The sequence below is a fragment of the Chaetodon auriga genome, chromosome 13 (genome assembly GCF_051107435.1).
Source record: "Chaetodon auriga isolate fChaAug3 chromosome 13, fChaAug3.hap1, whole genome shotgun sequence".
NCBI lineage: Eukaryota > Metazoa > Chordata > Actinopteri > Chaetodontiformes > Chaetodontidae > Chaetodon > Chaetodon auriga.
The window spans coordinates 20,134,352-20,159,688 of record NC_135086.1 but is presented as its reverse complement, the minus strand read 5'-3'; the positions used below and the strand labels follow the sequence as shown (position 1 = coordinate 20,159,688).

The 25,337-nt window shown below is 42.9% G+C and overlaps 3 protein-coding genes across 5 annotated transcripts in view; 2 read left to right on the top strand and 1 right to left on the bottom strand.

The window, feature by feature from the left end:
• Positions 1-18,161, top strand: part of arhgef49 (Rho guanine nucleotide exchange factor 49) — a 56,925-nt gene extending 38,764 nt beyond the window's left edge. For 2 of the 3 annotated variants that reach the window (XM_076746791.1, XM_076746792.1), the window contains exons 3-8: positions 75-1,825; positions 7,836-8,040; positions 9,449-9,668; positions 11,759-12,348; positions 15,064-15,209; positions 15,503-18,161. In XM_076746791.1, coding sequence (XP_076602906.1) covers positions 135-1,825; positions 7,836-8,040; positions 9,449-9,668; positions 11,759-12,348; positions 15,064-15,209; positions 15,503-16,337 — 3,687 coding nt within the window. In that variant the 5' untranslated portion in view covers positions 75-134 and the 3' untranslated portion in view covers positions 16,338-18,161. The remainder of the gene's footprint in view (positions 1-74; positions 1,826-7,835; positions 8,041-9,448; positions 9,669-11,758; positions 12,349-15,063; positions 15,210-15,502) is intronic. The other variant, XM_076746793.1, reaches the window with a different exon arrangement.
• On the bottom strand, positions 18,121-22,182 carry tsn (translin). The gene is made up of 6 exons (XM_076746794.1): positions 21,947-22,182; positions 21,236-21,329; positions 21,028-21,124; positions 20,308-20,423; positions 20,131-20,210; positions 18,121-19,837 (listed from the first exon to the last, which is right to left on the bottom strand). Exons 1-6 carry the CDS (start codon positions 22,010-22,012, stop codon positions 19,607-19,609), a joined length of 684 nt encoding a protein of 227 aa, XP_076602909.1. The 5' UTR covers positions 22,013-22,182; the 3' UTR covers positions 18,121-19,606.
• Positions 22,183-23,790: 1,608 nt separating this feature from the next.
• Positions 23,791-25,337, top strand: part of fam124a (family with sequence similarity 124 member A) — a 28,105-nt gene continuing 26,558 nt past the window's right edge. Inside the window, exon 1 of the mRNA XM_076747090.1 lies at positions 23,791-24,043. Within this exon, the coding sequence (XP_076603205.1) occupies positions 23,988-24,043 (56 nt within the window). The 5' untranslated portion in view covers positions 23,791-23,987. The remainder of the gene's footprint in view (positions 24,044-25,337) is intronic.

Sequence of the window (25,337 nt, the reverse complement as noted above, 5' to 3'; positions counted from 1 at the left end):
ACAGGTTGTTGTGTCTGCGTGCATCCTTTATATCTCTGATCTCATCAGCATATGTTCTGTCTTTGTCTCTCCAGGCTGCAGATCATCGCACCTGCTGACTGTGTGTCTGGGGTCCACTCACTCAGCCCACAGCCATGCCAGACTTAAAGCCTCCACCACCATGTGACTACCCTTCCACCTCCTCCGTCGCAGCCTCCGTTGGCTCTCCCGCTGGCTGTGCCTCTCACCTCGACCTCGTCATAGACATGGAGCCCTGCATCGCCAACCTCCCCCTGTCCCCCGATCCCTTGTCCTCCTTCCCCCGACACAGACCCAGTGTTCCTCACTACCCGGGCCTCCATGGGCCTCCCTTCCCACTCATGGCCAGGTGTAACAGCAGCACCCTGCTCACTAACCTGGGGCTGAGGTACTGCTCCAGCAGGCAGGGCCCTTTGGGGGTGGGACCAGGTGAGGGCCTGGCCCCGGGCTCCTGCATCCACACAGGAAGCAACAGCAGCAGGCCTTACAGGAGTATGGAGAACCTCAACTGGAACACTGTGGCAGATTCTGGCCTCTGTACATTCAGTGCTGCCCCCTACAGGAGCGTGGACAGTGAGTTTATTTTACGCTACACCTCAACTAGCCACTGGTGTGGCGGGTCTCCAGATGGATCTGTGATGGGGGCCCATGGATTGGTATCCAACCCAGAGAGCCTGGCATTTTATCCTCGACATGGGCTGCCCAGAAAAGACCTACCACTCTTCCCTCAGTTGTTGTTTCCAGGTGGCGTTGATGAATGGGATGCAAGAAAGGGCCTGAGAGAGAAACTCCGCCTCCAGAGTGCAAGGTCATCAGTTGAGCCTCTGAAGTCCCTCCCATTGCGGCCTCAGGTTACCCCAAGTGCTGCCCCCTTTGAACGGGAGGGTGCCCATCACCTTACCTCAACAGGTGCTGGGTCCAGGCCGATATGCACAATGCGCATTACCAGCCCAGAGGAGATCAAGCAGGAGGTCTTAAGGCGCTTACAGCTTCGGCGCCAGAACAGCAGTCCCAACCTGGCTCTCCACAGCTCCCCATCCAGCCCAAGAGTGGTTAAGACATCCTACACAACAGACAACATTGCAGGTAACAGGAGTGGATCAGATTCGGTGTTCGAGCGCTGCAGACCTCCTGTGGGACGCCTCCACATCCCCACGTTCGAGGAGTTTAAGAGGATGAGACAGAAGGAGGGAGAACAGAGCAAAGAGTCCACAGCCGGTTCTGTGGTATCTGGAAAACCTGAGGCCGACTTGCCCCAGGAAGCAGGAACAGCAGACAGTAATATACCTCCCTCTGATCAGACTGTCCCTCAGTCAAACTGTAGTGGAGGAAACGGGGAGCAGCATGAGAACTCGGAGGAGGTGGAGGGAGAAATGAGCAAAGGTGAGAGGACAGGCAAAAGCGGTGAAGCCATGGAGAGGGTCACTTCCTCAGAGAGACCTCCCTCTTACACTGTGAGCACTAACAGCACTGCAGCTCCCACCTCATCCACCACCTGCATTACCAGCACATTCTCTCCCATCCGGACAGGCCCGTCTCCACGTTCACCCTTGCAGCCCCTGGCCAGCTGCACCCAGGGAAAGGCCTCTGCTGCATGCGCAGATGATGGGAGCAACAGGCGAAGGAGGAGCAGTCTGGAACCTGCTGGGTCGGTTCCCTTCCCGCCCAACAGGGAGAACTGGGAACGGCCCTCCAGCTGCTGCCCAGCACTCCTTCTGGAGGGCACGGACCTGTCCAGCTACGGAGCCAAGATCTATAAGATGAAGGATGGCCTCATCGGCTCCGCACTGGACCTCATCAAGAAGAGGTTGGTCTGAGGGAGGAGGAGGAGAGGGAGGAGTGGGGTGTATGTGTTTGCTGTTGTCAGAATTGAAAATATGACAGTATTGAAATACTCCAGCATCATCATCATCAGTCCTGCATTCAACCTTTTATGCATGTACATTTTGCTGAACACATTTTGTACTTTGAGTATGAAAAGTAAAAGCATATTATTATTTTATATTATATTATATTATGTTATTATTTACATCATATCAGTGTACTGCCTCTCAGCGGAAAAGCCCAGGTTCAGTACTAAGATGTACTGTGATGTGTGTGAGTGTTTTTTCCCATTCTTGTATTTGCTTCTTTATGCTCATACTCCACACAGAAATGGTAACAAGCATATAAAATACAATATATTTTCGAACAGTATACTACAGCATAAAAACATTACAGCATTAAAACACTTCTTGTTAGTTGTCGACTGACATATACACCAATACGATGTAGCTATAGCTTCATGCAGGCTCTAACTTTTAAGCAAAAATCTTTGAATGCAGGACTTTTCCTTGTGGTTGAGCACTTGCTTATATTACTTATGCAAAAATCACAGCTAGGAAGTGGAGATATGAAAGTCCTTCGTGTTTGATTCCACCTATCAATACAAACCAGCTTCATGTAGCTATGATTTATTTCTGTTTTCTGTTTGTGCTGCACTGTGCTTACAATGAGTATTTTATCAATAAGCACATTGTTTTTAAATCCAGTTAATCTTTTTGATGGTGAAATTAGATCATGTAGTACACATCATCAGAGCCCTGTAGCAGCTTGCAGCAGCAGAGGTGTGTGTGCTCGTCGGTGAAGTGTGTGCGAGCACACTTCTATGTGTGCTTTGCAGAGCCAGAGCGGTGTGTGTGAGTCCATCTGTTTAAGCCTGTGTGTGTTGTTGTGTTATCGATTTATCTCAGTTATTGTGATAACAGCTGTCGGAGCTAACAGGGTTGGCAATGCAGACAAGACTGTAGGCGAGAGGCTGGCATGAAGCATGACAGACTGGATGACTGGCACCATCCCTACAGACTTACTGTTTCCCTGTCTATCCTCTCTCTCTCAGTGTCAGCTGTTGGCTAAATAAATGCAGGCTTCACTCCACTGTGGTTCATTCTGATCAAGGACAAACAAGAGGAGGGTGTGTTTTACAGCACTGTGGTGCCACTTGGGTCCAGGCCTCCATGCAATGTAAATATTAGAGCCTGAACACAGAGGAGCTGCTTGATAAGGCCCATTGAAGGATATAAACTCCACCCCCCTGCAGACTGCAGGCTGTGATAGATGGGAGATATAGACAATATCTTTCCCTGCCTGTCAGGACTCTCCACTGACTGTTGCTCCTTTGTCTGCTCTGCTAGAAGGGATGATGGATGTCTGAAGCTCTACTGCATAAAGGCAGCAGAAAAACAAGTGCTGTGTGTGTTTGTGTATATGCAGTGTACGTTCAATATTTGAAAGTGTGGAGCTGCCGTCTTGTGTTGCATCCAAAGGTTCTTTTTACAATGAATCTATATAACCTATCAAATGGTGAAAATGCCCTGTGTGAAGTCTTCAAATCATTCATAGAGTCTACAGCCATGCTAACAGTTCTGTGAGGCTGTAATTAGCCTCAATGGGGTTTTGAGCTACATGCTCACAATCACAATGCGAGCATACTGATGCTAAGCAGGTATATGGTATACCATGTTTACTATCTTAGCTTAGCATTTGCTAACATTTGCTAATCAGCACTAAGTACGATGGAGACTCATGGGAATGTCACTGGTTTTGCTCACCAAAGTTGAGGCAGTTCATACTGAGGCAGACATGAATGTCTGTACCAAATAGTTTCAGTTTACAATGATAGAAAACAGAGAATAGCAACACAAATTCTCACATTTAAGAAGCTTGAAACTAGAGTGTGTTTTGTATTTTCCTTGATTGATGCAACGTTTGAACTACAATTTATTGATTACCAAATTATTGATTAATTATCGCCTTCTCTCCTGGGCTCCATGGACAGCTCCAGCAGCTCACAGTCAACATTGTTTATCCCAAGTGGATTAATCTTTTATGTTCAAAAAGAAGCCATAATGCAACACACTATGCACTCCCCCTGTGATTTAAATGTGACTTGAGGCTCTGTGAATATTTTAATTCTTGGAGATTTATTAATTAAACATGACAGTATTCTGTGTGATCTCTGCACCCTGAGGTATTTGACTTCCACCAATAAGTCTCTTTGTTTAAGTGTATCATGCAACCAAGCTTGCATACAAAGCATAATACAACTCTAGTTGTATGATGGTAGGAATATTCATATTATTACACCTGGGAGGGTTTTATAGAAATGGAGTGAAGCACTAAAGCTGCACCGCTGAATTAATTGTATACTGCAGTAAAGGTGCACCAGTTATGTGCAGCGTGTCGAGGGACGCATGAGTCCGCTGTATCTAACATTTTAGATTTATTTGTCTCTATTAGATGCACACACTTATAAATATATTGAATTCACTTGAGTTATATATGCATCACTGGAACTGACAGCGGGGCTAATTTCAGTGTGACATTGTACAGTGTTGAGTGGTGATCTATCACGTACAGCAGTTTCCTGATGAATTAAGCTGTAGGTTATTACTGCCCATGCATCATCCTCTGTGTGACAGCGAATACTGTGAAGGAAAGGCTTTTAATGACAGTTTGTCCAAGGGAAAACCGATTGGACGCTTCAGAGCTGCGTCCTCAAAACTGAAGTAATTATATCTGCCTTTTCACCACACTGGCACCTGTTTAATTTAGGTATCTGGACACCTTTTATCTGCTGTATTGGCTTTGTTGATTACATGTGCAGTACTAAACAATGTAGGCTGCCAGGGTTTTTTTTTTTGTGTTTACTATGAAAAATGCGCGCGTGCTGAAGTGTGTGTGAATGCCACAGAGCATCAGAGGGATGTAAAGAAAATTTTTTGATGACATGTCCAGAAAGAGCTCAGCAGATGAACTGGTTTGAAGGGAGGGAGCTCAGAAAAGACAGAGTTATGTAAGAACCATTAGAATAATGAGTCTGCATGTTAAGTCGCCACAGGGATATTTGAGGATACATAACAGGCCAAAGTGAACTGCAGAGGAACAGCAGAGTTTAAATACAATTCATTAATTAATTGGTGGGTTGACAGTAATCTGTTAATTGTAAAGTCATTTAGCAAGTGCATGTGCAAACATTCTCTGGCTCCTGCTTCCCAAATGTGATTTTGAGTTTTGTATCAGAAGTAATAGAAGATCTTTGGGTTTCAGACTGTTTGTCGGACAAAACAAGCCATTTGAAGACATCACCTGGGTTCTGGTTTCTGATGATGAGCATTTCTTACATTTCATAGACTGTATCAGTTAATCAATAAAAGTCAATGACAGATTGGTCAATAATGAATGGATAATACAGCCCTATTTAAAACAAACAATAAGAACTAAGAGATTGGACAAGCCAAAGAAATTGCAAACATACACGTGTATGGTAGTCACAGTAACAGCCGCAGTTTAAGTGATGATGCAAAGGTAGTTAGTGCACTGACGAAATGACAAGAAATGAGACAGAGGAGAGAAAAGAGGAGCTCACATGTGGTATTATATTCAAGCTCAGGGGCCAATATCACTGAATCTCAAATGCATGTACGGTATAGCTGCTGTTGGACGTAAACCGTCGAAGTCTTGCCATGATCAAGACAAACCCCACCTCCTCTCGGGAATACCCAACCCCCTCCCTTGTTACATACACCACTTTGGAAACAAGAGAAGTTGGAGAAGTCAATTGTACAGCTTTTCTTTCATTCAGAGAGCAAGACACTGCAAGATTCTATTATTGGTTCTGACCTTTGGGCCTATTAAACCTGCTGAGCCGATAAAGAACCACAAACACCTTTAATTTGAGCAAAAATATAATAATCTCTAAAACTGCCGGTACAAGGGGTTTTATTTTCTTGCTGTGATATTATATTTTGCAGTCATGCCTGCTGGTCTGTGAAGCTCACTAATGTTTGAAAAACAAAATCAATATACTGTGGTGCAAAATGTAAAGATATGTGTATTATTTTAAAGCTCGACTAATCAATATGACTAGGTGTAATGTGAAATGGCTGGCTTGCAGTGAGCAACCCACAGGGAATTATGTATTTAGAAAAAATAATAGCTTTCTTAGCCTCTCTTAGTTCACTGTTTTGGTTTGAAGGCACATTTACTGTTTTGTCGAGCCTCAGTGGTTTCAGAGACGACAGGCAGCTGTTTTCTCTGATAAACTGTACACTACCTACCCATTGGTAGAGACCCAAGGGCATCATTTCCATTGGGGATGTGGGGGTCCCCCTCACTTTTCAAATTCATATTTTTGTCCCCCTCATTTTTAAGATTTCAATTTAATTCTCTAATATCTCTCTAAACATTCTGCAGACTGTCAAGCTGCCAAAATCCAGGGGAGAGAAGAGAGATATTGGTACAAATGTCGATATGTTCATCCAGGTTACTTTCAGGTATCACTGTGCATTCGCAGTAATTAAGCTTGACAAGCAGTAGTGAGTTAATTGCACTTTTTGGCCACAAGATTTGCCTTTCAGGCTGAAACCCTAATTCCAGAAGAGTTGGGACCTTATGTAAATCACAAATAAAACAGAATGTGATAACTTCAAATATACTCAATTGAAAACAATACAAAGACATTTAGTACATTTAATGGGGCTTTGTATGCATGCTCCCCTCTGATTGGTGGAGATTAGGTATAGAGCCTGAGGACAATGCCTGCAGTCATGACTCAGGGCTTTAATTGTGATATGTTATTTGCTATATTCATATACAGTAAGTATATAAACACAGGAAATAGCATTCATGTATTTTTTTTAACCTGTTTCTTCGCCATAACAACTTTACAAGGCATTATCATGTGTGTTGTGGTGTTCGTCTGCCCCTAAGTGGCCAAAAATGAATCAGTGCAGCTTTAAGTAAAATGGTTAGACTGGTCTACCACAAACATGCTTAGACTTCTGCATTTTTTGTTTTTTTTTGTGACATAGTTGAACAGTAGAGAGATAAGACATGAAATGATAGGGGAGAGAGACATTGGGAATTACTTGCACTGAAGGTCCCTGGCCAGATGCAAGCCAGGCACGTTGCAGTTGATGATCAGCGTCTTACTCCCAGGGCGCACTGCTAGCTTAGACATCTAGTTTCTGCTGTGTGTTTGTTATGTTCTCTTACAAATGCATGCATGAGTCCCTGCAGGCATGCTTTTGTGGTTTGTGTTCATGGATGTGTGCATGTCAGTGTAGTGCTATTCCAGTGTAGTAGTAGTGTGTTTGTCACAGCCTGTGTGCTCTTGTGGCTTGTCTCAGATCACATGTTGGCTGTGTGCTCTAAGACTGGATCCCCAGTTACCAGACAAAGGAATGAGCGGAAAGAGTGTTGCCTCTGTGTGTGTGTTTGTGTGCAGGCAGTGTCCCTGTGGTCCAAGGGTTCAGGTGTTAATGTCCACTGATGTATCTAATTGCTGTGCTCCTGAGGAGGAGTTGAGAGTAAGGGGGGCTTAGGAAGGGAGGAGAGGCATTGATTTGGGTGTTTTGGGGAGTAGAGGGATGACAATGGAGGAGGAGGAGGAGGAGGAGGAGGGTGTGTGGTGGGGATAGACACAGCAGGAAGCAGAGTGGCATGTGAGCTGTAGCTGGAAGAATGAGGTGGAGTGAATGACAGGGATGCTGTAAGGAGAAGAGAGCTCTGCCAGAATTACAATTTCAACCCTCCTCTCTTTCCTGCTCCCTGCATTCTCTTTCTCCCTCCTTTGACTGTCCCTCTTTCTTCATTTCCGTCCTCTCCCACATCCTGCTTCCATCCTCCCTCCCTTTTCGCCTCTCCTCCCTCGCTTCCTCCCATTCTTTCACTCTCCCTCTCCTTGCCTTCTCCCCCTCGTCCCTCCCTTTCACTCCCCCCTCTCTCCATCCATCTCTCTCTCCCTCTGTACCGCTGTCTCCTCTTCTCTCCACCAGCTGCAGTGCAGAGATCTCCGCCGAGGCCCCCGTCAGGCTGTCAGGTGATCGGGAAGGCGGCTGTGACATCACCGCCCCCTCGACCGACAGTCAGCCCTCCGCCGTTGCCATGGCAACGTCGGCAACGGCCTGCAGAACCGAGGCTGGCGACGAGACGCCTGCAGGAGGAGGAGGAGGAGGAGGAAGAGAGGAAGCAGGAGAATGCGTAAGGATTCTTTTCCATTTTCTTGCCTCTTTATTTTATGTCTTAAATGTGTCGTCCGTGCATGTCTTCGCTTGTCGCTTTTCATTGTTCTGTCATAGTGTACAGAAACACATAGATCTATTGGTATTCAAGGATGACAGGGACAAGCAAGGGGACTGCGACACACACACACACACACACACACACACGCACATGCACATCACTCACACATACTGATGCAGAGGTATTTGTTGAGACAAGACATGCAGCGGTCTGTCTTCTAGCAACAGCTCGACGTCTGACGATGCAGTAAAACGAGGATCAAGCCCCTGTCCAGCAGCTGGCTGCTGGTAACTCAGCGCTTCTTTCCTGCTCTCTGCATGGCTCCTCTCCGCTGGCTGGCTGCAGCTTGACACCAGCCTCAGCTGCAGTAAGCATTGTGCTCCTCTCTGTGCATCTGCAGAACAGAGGAGTCGGACTGACATGGAGTCACATCTTGCTTGCATGCTACAAGGCTGTAGGTGGTTTAGAAAACAGATGTCGAGGTGCATTTGCTTCTTGCCTTTCTTAAATTTGGCTTTGATTCCACAATGGAGCCTGCCTCTGCATTCCCACAGTAAGGGCTGCAATTCGATAATTCAGCAGATCATGAATTATTCTTCTTCATGTTACCTGATGGCTGCAAGCTGTATATCATGTTGTTTTCTGGTGTAGAGCAATGAAAACCTTTCTGCGCGGTTCAGTCATGTGTCGCTGGTCGTTGTCAGAGAACTGTCAGAACATGTGCGAAGGTAATCTTTGATGTAAAGCCAATATCGTCAAATGCATTGGATGTAGGTGATGTCTCTGGGGTGAGGAGCTGTGTGTCAGAGCGATGACCTTTGAACTTTCCACCTTAGGTCAACTCTCAGGGGCTTGATAGACCCTAAAATGATTCTTAAAGCCACGTTAGGACTGTTTATCCGTCCAGAATGCTGCATTGTGTCGGGGAATTCCTTGCGTTACCTTAGAAAATAGCCAGGAGATGCTTTGACTTGTCACTTGGGGGACGTTTCTTATCTTCAAGGCTGGGTGGTTTCAAGATGTGATCAGTGCAGATTTTTGGATGTGTGGCCTTCTTGTGTTTAGAGTCTGTTACAAGACTTGGCACATGATTAGTGCTGCAACTCAGTATGAAATTTGGATTCTTGTCAGTTCTACGAGGGGGGATCAGAGCGATAACCAAGACTTCTTATGTAATGATGTCATGACAGTGAACATGGTGACATTGTGCGTGAAAGCTCCTCACAGAGACGCACACATAGATACACAAGCTGTGATTTCTCTCTTATCATCATTCTCACCTTATCCCCTCGGAGAGTTGTGCCCTTTTTCATCTGTTGCCATAGCAACATGACCGTTTGATTGACACACGTGTCCTTCCAACCAGCAGCACACCGGTCTGGGCTGCAGGCGCTCCAGCTCGGATGCAGCCTATGAGCTGGCTGAGACAGTGAGGGCGCAGCGTGAGTGCCGTCTCCGGCCCCACTACAGCGACCCCATGCCAGCCGACGCCTCAAAGCGCAAACAGCTGGAGATGAAGATCGCTGCCGCCGCCCGACTCCACAGCCATCGCCGAGACCGCGACAGAGACCGAGACAGAGACAGCGGTGAGTACTTGACACATGTGACAATAGTGTCACGGTGTCTGACCTGTTGCCTGCCTGTAATCCATTGCATTTCTATAAAACCAGACATCATTCAGTAAGCAAATTATCCAAGGGGCACTAATGTCGAAACTTTTGTTAAAATTCTTACTGTATTTTTTGATGTATGTGTGCAAATAAACTTAACTAAACAATTCAAGGCCCCACAATCCCTTAAATTTGTAACTTAGAAAGAGAATGTTTCAAATTTTTAATCCACATCTGGATTTGAATCTGCAATAAAACTCCTAGACACTGATGCTGATTTGCTGATGGTTTAAAATACTTTAATCCCTTCCAGGAAGAAGAATGACTTTTACAAAATTTTAAGTTAGTCAGTCAATGTACCTGAAGCACCACAGGGTTAGTGTGAAATACCATTAAGTTTTGCAGAACATTGCTGAACGTTGGTTTGTCCATGTGTCTAAATTTGTTTGCAAATGAAGACGACACAAATTTTGAAGTTTATGTCAAGTAGGCACCCAGAAAAAATGTGGAAAGCACTTACAGCTAAAGAGTTTGGCATAGCTAAAACATGGACTTCTCTGTTGTTCCATGTCTGGTGAAGACTGATGTTCAGGAGAAGTGATGTTTGGCCTAGACTGAAGCCAACGTTTATTCCTTGATCCTTGAGCCTAACTTTCCCCCAGACTTTATTAACATCTGTTTTAAAGGGTACTCCAGTGATCTAGTTTCTGCACATTTTTGATGTAGAAAATTGGTGGAGTGGCCCTGAAAGTAACTTTTAAGATATGCTGCTACAGAACCGAACAGAAAAACAAACACAAAGGTCCAAAAACATAACTTTCTTGGCAGAAGTAATAATTCAAATCTTTAGTTAACGTAAAAAATCATCTTACTGTCGCTTTAGGCATTTCCGCTTTTGATTTGGTTTGGTTTTTAGAACAACCCACTCATCCACAGAGTCCTGGGCAGTATGATTTATGCTCAGACAAAACATCTCAACACATGAACACTTACACACACACTCCCCCTGCTATGGACCTCGTCAGAGCAATCATAAAACCAGTGTGTCCAGAAACAGGCTTTGACCCCAGCGTTTGACCCTCAGCTGTTATCACTTGATGCTTCCTTCCTGTGGAGAACCACATCCAGCCTCTTCTCTTCATAAATGTAATTAGAATTAATGCAATTACAGAACTCCATGTGCTCATTACATCTGCCTCACCTCATCAGGGAAGGTGAATAACCCTGAATTGTGAATGAACCTCCAACTAAGCCTGGCATTTTACTATCCATCCCATTTCATAAAGACTAAGATGATAAAGGCTATTAAGAGCTGCGTTTGTTTTCTTTTAACTTCTCTTACGCTACTTAGTGTCATGTTCGTCTCTGACAATTTTGGCCTTTGTACCCAGTCCTCGCCTCCCCCACCAAACACACACACACACACACACACACACACACAAATATAGAGTTTCCCTGCTAATACCATGTGCTTTCCTGTCAACAGAAGCTTTTTGACACTGGACGCTGGCCACAGATTCAATTCAGTCATTCAATATGGCATATGCTAATGATGACCTTGTTGCTCTTTCCAGCCAATAAAATGAATACTGACTTTAAAAACTACTTTTTCCTCAATATCAAAAAGATGAGATGGTTTCATATTAATACATGAGTAGCATTGCACTTGTATAATGATGCAGGTGTCTGAATGAGACATTTGAAACCCTGTCTTAGCAGCTTAGTAAACATAAACGTGTCTCTGTTTGAGCACACACACACACAGGCACACACAATAGTATTGACATGCATGTGGACAAAGGCTAAGTCCTTGACTGGAGGGTTAGGGATCTAATTATTGGAGAAAGATGATATCTATAATAGTTTTTTCATTTTGACATGACCAGTAATGACTAGTCCAGATTAAATGGGCGTTCATTAGGGAAGCTGCTATTAATTCTGTGTGTGTGTGTGAGTGTGTGTGTGTGTGTGTGTGTGTGGCTCCATGCAGTGTGAATAACAAAGAGTAAATCCATAAACATTGTGAGCACTAATGACTCCATCCACCTCCATCTCCCTCTCCCCAGCTCCAGCAGCAATTCGTGGTCGTTCTGAGCCCCCTGGTGAGGAGCGCCAGGCAGGTCTTGGTGTGACTCGGTCTGGGCAGCATCGCTGGAGCACCATCAGCAGCCTGAGTGCTGACAGTGGAGTAGTGGGCCTCAGTGATGAGCGGGAGGAGGAGGACAGCGAGCCTCACCGTCACCGCAGAGGCCGGGGAGCTGAGGTTGAACGGGTGGACAGCGGCATTGGTCCGGGTCTGTCTCGCACCTGGAAGAGACCATCTGCCTCTCTCAGAGCCTGGGAGGCTCAGAGACCCTGTCCAGACTGTGGACTGAGGGACGGGGCCTCCAGAGACAGAGGAGAGCGCATGTGTGAACGTTGCTCGAAGCTGCGCACCGAGCGCAAGGAAGCCATCCTGGAGTTTCTGAACACAGAGTCAAGCTACGGGGAGGATCTGCGGATCATTAAGGAGGAGTTTTACTGCCCCATGCAGAGCGCTGGGCTGCTGACAGCTGAGCAGCTAACTGTGGTGTTTGGTAACGTTCAGGAGCTGATAGACGTGAACGACCGCTTCACCGAACACCTGCAGGACAGTATCGACCAGGCTTTTGACCAGGTGACCCACTGTCTCTCACTGTCTCTCACTGTCTCATACACACACACACACACACACACACACACACACACACACACACACACACACAAACACACACAAACAAACTATCAGGGCTTACATAAGGATAAGGAATAAGGATTTCCACCATAACAAAATATTTTAGTTTGTATTGAGTCCAATTTGGAGAAAAAAAAAAACATTGAATAAAATCTATGGTTATTAGAATACTACCTAAACCAAGGAGTTTACTCACAAGTATGTAGGACAGAGCCAATATGTTTGTGTGTCAGAAAGAGGGGACTTAAAGCCCTCACTTGCAACAGCATTGGAACTGGTAAAATATAATTTAACTTCTTAGATCTGGTAAATATTCTGCTGCATTTTGGATCAATAATGACCACTAGATCTTGTCATGGAAAGCTCAGAGAGTGCATTGCAATAATCATTACAGTAGTCTGGGTGTTAAGAAAGCATATTTGAGCTTCTGTAATAGATAAAACGGGAGTAATTCTAAGTATTTTACATAAATAATTAAGGCAGATTTTGTAACATTCTTGATATGTGGCTCAAACGTAAGAACAGTTTCAACTATTCCCAATAAAAATTAGGTTGTTTTACATTTTCTCAAGAGTCAAGAATTATTTTTCATGACATTAAAAGTTTATTTTGGACCTATTTTTGACAGTCATTGGCAAAGCAAGAACAGTTCCCGAGCAGCTTGTGGTGAGAATGTTTGGTCAAATGCTGCTCAGTAAACATTTGACAACTGGGCAAAGTCCATCTGATAATGATTGTTTGATACACCTGAAAGCTCCTGATCAGCTAATAAATGGACCTCATGGTGAGATTTTATCATCCAATCATTCTTTTTCATTCCAGTATCATTTGGCCATTTCCATCAAGATCCTGACACTAATTTCTAGAATAAGTCTGCTGCTCTCACATGACACTCTTCTCACAGAAACACAGCACTCCGTTGTCATGTTGGTCATTCTTTTGCTTCGTCATGCCTTCTGCTTCACTGTTCATGTGAAAGCCACTGCATACTGTAACTGCAGCAATCATTTGCTGTCCATAAAGCATTTCATTAGCCCCAAAATGTTTTATATTTTAGATTCCTCAGCCACCTTTTGATTTGATGACAGCTTTGCACACTGCTGGCAACCAGCTTCATAACGTAATCACCTGGAATGCTTTCCAACAGTCTTGAAAGGGTTCCCACGTATGCTTAGCATTTGTTGGCTGCTTTTCCTTCAGTCTGTGGCACAACTCATGCCAAGTGATCGCAGTTGGGTTCAGGTTAGGGTGGGCGATATGACCTGAAATTTGTATCATAGTATTTTCTTTATTTGTTTGTTTTTGTTTTTCACTGTGATGGTATTCTATCATGATATTACAAGAGCAAAAGGGATACCCCGCTCAAAACATGAATCTACTTCTTCTCGCTCTATTGGCAATGTAAGGGACCATATCATAAGAAAGAAAAAAGGATTTAAAAAACAGCAGCATCAGCATACCGGCACAGCATGCAGCAGAGGGGGCTTTCGTGTGCCAACAAAACCAGACGAGCTTGTGTTGCAGTATGAAGTGTGGGGATAACGAAAAGCAACATGAAAAAACAGTTTCCCACATCCAGCCTAATACTCTGGTTATTTAACTGGCTTCAAATGAAGCTTAACATTCACACACACTGCTCAAATATGTGGGGCTACAATAGATGCTATGAGCCACATTAGATGTGGAATGTGTTATCGCCAAATTCAAAAGGCTAATCAGCAAAATAAACAGTAACATAAAAATGGTGAAACTTACAGGTTCTAAGTCTGAAGTTGGTATTGATCCATCCTTGAGATTCACTTTTATGTGAATCCTGCTCTGTATTTGCCATCAAAGCAGTCTGAAATGATTGGCTCACACATATGGCTTCAGAGTTTTCCAGTTGTTGTTATGGGGACATTTCCATCCATTCCATCATTCCATTTCCAGGTTAATCCGGTGGGATATCACTTCCTCAGATGGGGGAGTAGATGAAGTTGTGCTGGCTCTTGCAGTCAGTAACAAAGAAATTGTTGTGCACTGCTCATAAGGTTACCATCCACATGTTCATGTCACTGGAGTTGGCATTATAGCAAGGAAAATAAATAGTAGTTACTGGATGTAACTCCAGTTCTGTGAGTTCTATGCTATGTGCATAGCCCTCTCTCTGCATGTTATCACAGCCACAGTAAAGCAATAGCCCTTACATAACCTGAAGGTGTTTTTGGGGTTATTGTCCTGTTGAAAAACAAATAGTGGTTCGACAAAGAAAATACATTCTTACCTTTGTGTTCTAAAGAAATGGACTGTTGTTGTTCCATAACATCGATTACTACAGTAGTCGATTGGGTTCTTTACTGTGTACCAACACTATGTTGGCACAACACAACTAATGATCTCAAATGCATTAAGAGGGCAAGAAATTTCACCAGTTCACATTTGGCAAAGCACACCTGTTAACTAAAAACCATTCCAGGTGACTGCCTTATGAAGCTGGTTAAGATAATGCCAAGTGTTAAAGCTGTCATCGAGGCAAACAGTGACTGCTTTGAAGATTCATAAAATATAGACAACAATGGACAACAATGACTTGACAGATTGTCAAATTGTTTCCCAGTGCACAATGTAAATGAGCTGAACTTTGTCTTGACCATTTTCTCTCTTGTGATTTGACCTCAGGGTGATGAAGATCTACTGACAGTGTACATAGGAGAGATCTTTCTGGAGTTCGTCAACATGCTGCCCGCCTTCCAGACCTACTGCCTGCAGCAGTCCACCTCGGTCAACATGCTCAACACGCTGGAGAAGGAGAAAGAACTGCTCAGGTACACACAAAATACAATGATTCTTCCTCCAGTCAGTCTGTGTGATGGAAAAGTTACTCAGGGAGCTTTCTCTAGTTCCTGCCATGGCTCTTCTGTATAATTCTTAATGGAAAAGACAGCAGGTTATCACTTATTCAGAAGAAGTTCTATTTTGAGAGTAGAGCTGCAATGATTTATATTTTTAGACAGAACCACAGCTCATCCATGAGTCAGGCTGTCCTGTGATTCCCATTAATCAAATTTTTAAGAATCTCTCTGTTTTCAACTTATTTTTCTATTCTTTGTCTTTTCAGAATCTTCCTGGATGTTTCCCAGAATGACAACACGGCACTGCGTCGTATGAACTTGCGCTCCTTCCTCATGGCGCCCCTTCAACGTGTGACTAAATACCCCCTTCTATTGAGCCGAATCATTAAGGTCACTCCTGAATGTCATCCCGACTATGCACGTCTTCGTGAGGCCAAGAGTCGGGTGGAATCCCATCTGGAGCACATCAACATGAAGACCAAGCAGGAGGGCAACGGTGTCACCTGGTCCCTCCGCTCATTCCGCCGCGACAGCCGCAAAAACAGGGAGGTCATCAACATAGAAATGCGAGAGGTGTCAATGAAGACGGTAGGCTGGGCAAGAGAAAACACACGATTTGTCATGGAAGGACCCCTCCAGTTGTCCCAGCCAGCAGATGGTCAGTGGGTGAAGAAGGGCAGCAAGGCCCTCAAGTTCCAAAATGTCCAGAGTCTGCTGATGGTGAGGACACAGCGGTCCGGTGAAGCCCCAGGACAGGTCTCTGACCTAGGGGCACGGGGGGATCAGGGGGAGGGTGGTGGAGATGGCATTCGAGATGGAGTGCTGGTTCTAATCAAGGACAAGAGCAGTGGGAAGTTCACAGTGCTGAGAGAGCCCATCCGTCTGGCAAACTGTGTGGTGTCAACAGATCCGGACTGTGAGGACACATTCGAGGTGCTCGATATTCGGCGGGAGTCTTTCGTTTTCCGTGCATCGGACAAAGCTCGCACTCAGCAGTGGTTCCATCAGATTAAGAGATATGCTCGAGACTTGGGCACCTGGAGGAAAAGACGCAATGCTTTGCCCAACATCATGATCAACACAAACCAGAGCCGCTCCTGAGACTGACCACCCCCTACCGTTGTTACACTGTAAATGACCTGAATCCTACTACTGCAAAAACAAACTGACAACAAGAAGCATTTCTGAGTGACACCACTGTTATAATTTGTTAGATTTGGGTAAAAAAAAAAAAATCTTTCTCGAAGTCTCAAAAGGGTAAGAGAAAGATACAGCACTTTTTTCTTACAAAGCTATAAGTGCGCCATACTGTCACGAAATTACGTACGAAGATCATTAACATTGAAAAATATCAGATTATTGGACAACCAAAACACTTGGGCTGTGCTTCTCAGCCGTGATTGTAAAGACTGTTTGCTCTCGGAGAAAAAGAACTGAGTTTTCACAAAATAAGGTGTGTCTGTTGAAAAGCATGACTGAACATTACTGACCGCAAGAGACGAGAAATTGTAATGTCATTTTTATACAAGGCAGTGGGGGAGGTGGGACATTTGTTTTTGGTACAGAGAGGTGGAAATGTGGTCAAGAGCTTTGTCCAGTGATTTCTGATTGTTGTCACTGCCCTCTCCTGTCTGTGTGCCGCCCTCTACTGTATGTTGGTGGTAGAGTAACTTTCACTGCCAGAGATGCAGTTGAGCAGAGCCTCTATTACAGGCTGAACAGACCTCCTGTATCACTGTGTTTAAATGAGAACTCACATTAACAGCAATAATCTCTGCCAGTTTCAAAACAAGTAGCTACTGCATATGCATTTAATTTCCCAAGATACACTTTGGCGTGAGGATGTTCATCCTGCTTCAATGCGTGCCGTTCCAGTCAGTGGAATCAAGATAATCTTCGTGCCATGGGAGCAGTTTGTGAGAAGTCTAGTCAATCTCCTTTGTGTTGACATCATGTTAAATAGGTAAAGCACTGCAGTTTCCCCCACTATGTTTTAAGTCCAGAGTTTTTCAACCTTGGGTTCTAGGTCTTATGTGGGGTGCACAGACCGGGCTGTGGGACAGATGTATTGATATTTATTTGATGCATTTGTAGGGGCTATTGCATTGATTAATGTGATAAATCTGGTGAAAAACGGTCATCTCAAATTACTAAACCCTAAGGAGAGACTTGAAAAACCCTTGTTTCTGGACAAATTCAAAAAAAAAAAAAGAAAAGGGAAATCCTAACCATCTTGTCATGACACAGTTTTAATGTGACCTAGCGATGAGCTGTTGTGCCTTGGTACTTGATTACTGTTATCCTAAATCATACTGAATAATTTGTAATCTGTCACAGTAGCGTTGATCTCTGAGATACGGACTAGACTGCCCTCTGTTGGCACTTGATTGAGACCAATTTACAGGCAATATAATTATTCCTCTGACAGTCCCTGGCTGCTAATATGTGATCACCTGATCCTCTTACTTTAGTGCGGTGTTATTTATGATGGCTTTATTTTGTTTAATGCACTTTATTCTGTAATAGAAAGGTCTCCAGTATAAGTGCTGGTAAAACATGTTACAGTTATGTTTCTTCACAATTCTTCATATTAGAAGGAACCTAGTTGACTGAAGCTGATTTCAGTCAATCCAGTCATCAAACCAAAACCACTATTTAAGACTGATGCTGTTTTATGTTTGTTATGAAGTAGCACTAGAAGAGGTAGCGAATCACTGTGTTTTGGAAGGCAGGGCTGCTCAACTCCACACCAATACTCCTGTGCTGCTGGAGGACGCTGTTCCAGATGAACCCTTTCAAAATGTTGAAGAAAAAAAAAAAAAGCCTGCTGCGTTGCATATGGTTCTTTTTCCTCATTTGCATCTGAAAAACCTGATGTATTATTTCCCCAATGTTGTGAATTATATTAAAAGATTTTAAACACGACCTAGCTTGTTGTATTTTTCGGTGTGACGTGACGCTAAATTGTAAAGTCTGATGAAGCTGGAAAAGTAGAATGTAGAAATATATTTACAGTCTTTTTAAGCATCTTTAAGACAACTGATTCAAAGACAGGAATACACAGAGTACAAGTGGAATGCACTTATCAGTCCAGGAAACAAAAGCACAAGATGGAAGTGTGAGAGCGAGAGTGAATTATTTCTAGAAAATACAATCCAGATCCACTACAGATGCCTGGATTATAGAAAAAAACCTTCAAGACAATTCCTGAAGTGGGAAAAAACAAAACAGTAATCACATGCAGTACAAGACAGTCTGAGTATTTTGTATTCGCTCTTGGATTTCCAGAGAAAGCTTCATTACACGACAACCAAAATATTCAAATGGCTTAACAGACAGATTCATTGGCACTGTTCTGCAAGGGTTCCTTGCTGTTGAAAAAAAAAAACAAGTACAAAAAAAAAAAAAAAAAGAAATCCAACTATTGTCAGAGTAGCTTTATATCATGTCAAGTGCATTTTTGTCATTTCTTTGGCTCTGCCTCTCCTGGAGCCTCATTTAGAAACATTAGGTATATGAGGGTGTGGTGCTACTGATCAGAATCCAAACCAAGTCTTCATGAAAGTCAAAAATGATCAAAATCTGCTAAAAAAATGCTGTAAAACGAGTGGGACACCTCCTGCGGCGAGCAAGACTGTTTGATCTGGCCCACAAGGCAATTCAGGAGGTGCAGGGGGGCTACAGTCACCCTGGTACAATCGCTGTGCCCCACAAGTGAGCGCCCCTTCCCCTGCTGAATTCTAGATTTTATCATCTGAATGTTGCATCAAATATTTCCTCCAAAAATGAGGCTCCTAATGTCTGTTTGGATGCATCCATGTTTTTGACAATCCTCCCTAAGAAATATCAACTCATCTGGTGAACGACACGAACACATTTTACGTTGGCTTTTTTGTTTTTACAAATGACCACGAACATCCACAAAAAAAAAAAAAAAAAAAACGCTCGGCATGTCTGGAACACTCTGCCTGTCTTCTCGGAGAAATTAAACACCAATGTAACGTAATTCAAAACGAGAAGTTGGCTGTTGCAAATTAGATCAAACAGCTGCAAAACCAACTCTGTACTCAAGATTAAAAAAAAACAAAACAGCGACTGACTGAACCTTTGACGTCATGAGGTGAACGAGGGTGCCAAGCATCACCATCTCTGCCACGCGTCTGACAGACTGCCATCCACCTAAAGCACTTCTCATGCATGCATTCACAGACAAACACACAACCCCCACGCACACACACACAGTCTGTCCTCAGCTGCTGGGGCCTCTGGTGGATCCCTGCGTCTTGCACTGCAGGTGGGGTCAGGTGTAGCAGCCGTGGAGAGGTCCCAGCCCTCCTCCGTCTCCCACAGCCAGTCACCGCCTTCGAGCTCTACTTGTCCAAGCCAGACTCGGGCTCCTTGGCCAGCCCGCGGATGGACAGGTCGTAAACCACCTCCTCGATCTTCTTCACGTCGTACTTTAGGCCGTCGTAGCGCTTCCGCAGCGGGTCGTTCTTCAGGTTGAGCAGGCGGAAGCCTGAGTCCAGCTCGTTGATGAAGTTGGAGATGCGGAGTGGCCGGGTGTAGTCTCCCGCTGTGACACTGTTTACTGCCAACCGTGACTGGAAGAAGACACAACAGCACGAATTAAACACTAAGTTCCACAGCTTCCATGTCCAAGGTTCTGTTACTTATCAAGAAAATAATTTTATCATTTAGATACAGAAATTTGTTCAAACAGCTAACCCTAACCCTAACATGTTTCAGTGCAATTAAGAGCTTTCAGAGTTCAACTGGGAAGTTGAAAAAGTAACAGATCTGCCACTCTCAGTTATTTTCAATTGATTGGATGCAATCCTCAGGCTCCAGCCTCAGCATATTCACATAACATCATAGCAATAGACAGCAGACTTACCAGTTCACTGGCCATGATCAGCACACCTGCCAGGTAGTCCTCAACATCCAGGTGAAAGCCTTTCTCTCGCACCACCTCAACTGAAGGGTGAAGAGGACAGAGAAAAAAAAGCCACATTGCTCAATAAAGCCACATTCCTCAGTACAGTGACAAACCATCACACACACTGGTACCTACTGCCGAGTATCTGAGCCACTTCCTCTCGAGTCACGAGAGCCTCACTCTCCAGGTAGACAACAAAGGCTGATAAGAAAGCCAAGCGCTGCAGGACGAACCGCCAATGTTCATGAAACCTAAAATGGAATCAAACGGATCAGAGAAAAAGAGAAGAAAACACTTATTTTATTTGACCAGGATAATCCACTCAGCATAAATTCTGCTTTCCACGGAGATCTGGATACAACTGGAAGATTAAAACAAACAAGAAAACAACAAGACAATTTGTGCAGTCTGCTAATTAAACGACTGCTAACAAAGGGGACTTTTATACTATCCTGAATAAAGTCTAATTTATTTTAGAGTAGACAAACATATTTTTGATCAATTACTTCTGGTGATGAAATGCTAAAAGCCGAAGCCGAAAAGTTGAGCTCCAAATGAACAATTAGACATTCAGATTAAAGCTGGATGCACAGAAATCAAAACAGTGACAATGAAAACAGTTGTAAAAATGTAATGAGGCAGCAGACAAAATAAAAACTCAATTGGATATAAAATTTCAGAGAGAATGTGAACAGATGATTCAGTGCTACTGATCACAACAGAGATCTGAGTAATTGGAAATATTAGCCAAAAAAATGCAGTGACACTGAAACATTAGACAAAGATGTCCCTGAAAGACTGAAACAATACGACAAGTATACGATAAGCTTTCAGAAGGCAACCCTTTAATCCTACCTGTAATACTGCTCCACAGGAAATTTGGTTTTGAGGTCAGCAATTTGTGTCCTGACTGTGCAGAACAACTCCCGTGCTTTTGCACATTTACTGGGAACTAATGGGAGAAAGGAAAAACAGTGAATTTTAAAGACTGAAAAGTGTAATCTGGACAGCCAAAAGTCATTCAGTGTCAGTCAAAACAACGCACACTGTGTCAAACACTCACTTTCTTTAAATCCAGATGGTTGGTGGACACTTTGGAGTACTGTTAGGATTTCTCTGGCAGTCTGTTCCAATATCTGGACCACCTTACGGATATCCTGCAACAAAGTCAATTAGGTTATGTACAATCCGCACAGAAGCCACAACTTCTTTTAATGCTTCACTGACACCTTCTCTAGTCAATACCTGATTGCCCCCCCCCCCATCAATTGCGTGTTTAATGGCAAAAAAAAACAAAAAAAAACAAAAAAAAAAACTGCCTGACTGGATCTTTAAGAAGTGCGTTCCAGTAAGGATGAGCCTAATTAAAGTGAGCAACCACTAACAATAACAAATCAGCTTCTCGTCAGTTACGCTAGACAGCATTAAATCAACCATTTTTCAAATGAAGTTTGGTGTTCCCCATGTCACGGACACTAAATAACTAAGTAATAGAAATTAGATTTTAGGAAAAGTAAGGGGGCTAATATTAATTCTTATCAACGTAGGTTAGATGATGTGACGGCTAGTTATCGTGACGTTCGTCTATCATTGGGCGCGCTGTTGTCTCACCAACATGAGGTCTGTTGTTACAGCACAGAACCAGTTCATGGTGTAAGACATGTTCAGTGTGCGACCCTGAAGATGTCGACGCTGTTAGCTTCTACCCAGCGGGCTCTGAGAGGCAATGCCGAGAGCAGCCGTGCAGCTTGTGTGACGGGCTGTTCATTCATACCTCTCTGATGTCCTGGTCGGCGCTCAAGAAGCCCTGAATGTAACTGAACATCTCGGTGACAGACATTTCTGATCCGAGTCAAGCTGTTTGGAAGAAAGCGATGATGAGCCGTCTGCAGTTAGTTCATAGAAACATCAGCGTGTACGAGAGCGTTTCCCTCCGCCTCAATGTTTAGAGTGGCGCGTGGAGATGATGTCATCCTCGGCGTCATCTTAGTGTCGCGCTTCTTCTTCTTCTTCTTCTTCTTCTTCTTCTTCTTCTTCTTCTTCTTCTTCTTCTTCTTCTTCTTCTTCTTCTTGAGTTTTACTGTTGTTGGCATTCATATTCGTTGCTTTACCTCCGTCCTTCGGACTGTAACAGCTCCACAGTGAGAACTTTTTACAGCGTCGATGACAATGCAGTAGACAATGCATTCATCATGAACTGGCACAACAGCTACGACCACTACTCTTAATAAGAATTCTTCTTCTTCTTCTTCTTCCTCTTCTTCCTCTTCTTCTTCTTCTTCTTCTTATTATTATTATTATTATTATACTGTAATAATCAAAAAGCTCAGGTGTAGAATTCATTGAAAGCATTGTTTACGAGGACAACTTTATGCTATACAATAATTTCTTAGTTATTATTACCACAATATACCATAATTTATTTCCAGCACACAGTGTTTTTACAAGCCTTAATCTTTAAGAAAATAACACACTTTTCACGACATTATAGGAATGATAATAGTATTTACCTAATAAATTTGGTCATTCTTTTTGTAAATTATCAATCAAATTAAATCAAATTATGGTTACCTTGCAGACAAAGGATATTAATCTGCTTTAATGAAGGCCATTGATCATGAAACCATAGTAATTTTTACAAGGTTTCCGGTAAGTATGTGATTTAATTCATAAGTACAAACATTATTGTTTGCAAGTCAGCCAATTAAATGACTCCTCTTTGCCTGCCAGGGTTTATTTTGATTCTGGTTTATTCTTTATTCTGCAGACATGCTGCAATACCTTAGTAATACCCTGTTGATGGAGCCAAAGCAGCAAACTTGGTAATGTTGCCTTAACGTGCTGCTCGAAATAACCACACCGAAGGAAAAACAGTCACACTCTTATTAGTCCAATTTCAAGGCTTCTTCGTGTGATGTGGCAGAGTCTAAGGGAGCTTTTTATTACAGTTGGAGAAGATTACGAGTGAAACACTTGCCAAAGTCGGTTAATCCCTATCCTCAAAGCTTGTCAAGTTAGAATGAAATATATTGTATAATAATAATAATAACAATACAAATATCACCCTTTTGTTTTTTAGCGTACATTTTAGGATAGCAGAGGAAGTTTTTTCTTTTTACTTTCATATCATTTATCTAAATTTAAGGGAAACAATATTCATTCTAAACAGTTACCTGCTGCTATCTTTTTGGTCAAGGACAGATTTGCTGAAAACATTAATAAATAACTCATCATTTAAACACATCATCTCTGTGAAAGACCATGTCTGACTAATGGAATTTTAAAATTGCCCCCCAAAAAAAGTACTATAAGATAATATTACAAAATTGTGACTTTTTTTTTTTTTAACTCGATAGAACATTGAGAAATAGAAAATGCATGTAAATCTTAATTTACCAATTCAGAATTTTTATTTCAGTAAAAAGTTTGACAAACATTTTGACTTATCATCTTATAATCATGACTTAGCAGCCATCATTCAGAGTTGTCGTATTTTTATTTTTAAAATCTAAATCAAACTCCCACATTCTGGCGCTCCACTTGTAGTAATCAGATTTCCGATGGCCCTAGAAGGCATCATCTCAGAGCGCAGCTGACGCAGAGACACAGCAGTCCGTCGCCTGTTGCTGCAACTACTTCAGTAGGCAGATCAGTGCAAGTCCGGAGTTACAAACCGGCCCCATCAGGTTCTCTGCTCGTTCATAAAAAACATATCTCTTATACAAACCGTACCGTGTATTTGAGCGCCCCGTTTTATCAGTTTCCTTGGGACTTTGAAACAATGCAGCTAACTGCTGTTCAGCCGACCCTCTGAGATGGAGAAAACCTCAGCTGAAGATGACTGCGTGGATTCAGGGGCCGAGACCGGAGGGTGAGTGAAGCAGAGGTCATCCTCAGATGAGACTGATCCCGATTGGCTCCCTAAATGTTTTTACCTCCGACTGTTGCCTCTCAAAACAGTTGACATGGACACTATTTGCATATTCACATATTCTCAAATGTTCAGTTAGGGAGTAGGAAGAGATGTGATTTTCTAAAAAAAAAAAAAAAAGAAAAGAAAAAAGAAAAAATACATCAACCTTACCGAGAACCTGTTGGGAATTTAACTTTTTTGGTGGAGAACTAACAGACCCAGTCCAAGCAGAGTACTGTTTCATGCTATACAACATGTCTGAAGGAGATCTTTAACAAGTGTGAAGCTATGCACTGAATTAAAGCGAGCACAAGTTCATGGTGAGTTATGGTGCAAGAGCTGCACCATGTCAGTTAAACAAGACACCATTAAATCGGCAGATTTTTAAAGGAAGTTTGGTGTGACCCATCTGATTCGACCTAAATGAACGTCAAACAAAACTGACAGCAGAGCTTATTTAGATTTTAGGAGAAGTTACTATTATGCGGTCTTATTAATCTGTTATGGTGAGCAGGCGTGAGACTATTATTATCATTATTATTATTATTATTATTATTATTATTATTATTATTTATTCTTATGTTATTGCATTGCGTCCCTGTAACAACAACTGATGTAACACTGTTTGATGAGGATTTAAGGAGGAGGCGTGATCCTAATTCTTTACTGGAAAGTTAAGTCTTAATCACCAACTTAGTTGTTAATGAGAGTACAGGTATGCATTGAGATTAATTCAATCATTCTTGTTCCCTCTTTTTCAAGCCATTAGACAATGATGAGCATCAGTCTCTCCTGTGGTATGTCACTGCTGGGTGTAGTGTTGTAGTAGTGAAGGTAGTGTTTGTGTGTGTGTTTTAGTGACAGACCCTCCATGACCCATAACCCCTTTAAAGACATAATTCGAGCTGAAGACGTATTTTCAAGAGTTTATTCTATATTATCTCAGATTTACTTCATGGAGATCTGATGAGTCACAGGGTGGGAACTAATGTGACAACTATGAACCTTTTAATATCTCAAAATGTAAAAAAAAAAAAAAAAAAAAAAAAAAAATGACAACAACCCAGATTTCATGTCTAAATGATTACTTATTAGTACATCTGGATTAAATCATGCAAATCTACATGCACATATAGCATGTTTATAGTGTATTTTTGGGCCCCTAAAATAAAAATATTTGGTCTCTTGGTTTATCTTTCATCTGTGCTATTTTAAACGCTTAACTAAATGCTGTGACATACAGTATTAATGC

Excerpts from the sequence above, each read along its gene's own strand:
- tsn (XM_076746794.1), bottom strand. The coding sequence starts at position 22,012 with ATGTCTGTCACCGAGATGTTCAGTTACATTCAGGGCTTCTTGAGCGCC. Across the intron at positions 21,125-21,235 it reads ACCATCTGGATTTAAAGAAA|TTCCCAGTAAATGTGCAAAA; the intron begins GTGAGTGTTTGA and ends TTCTCCCATTAG. Across the intron at positions 19,838-20,130 it reads TGATCATGGCCAGTGAACTG|TCACGGTTGGCAGTAAACAG; the intron begins GTAAGTCTGCTG and ends GTCTTCTTCCAG.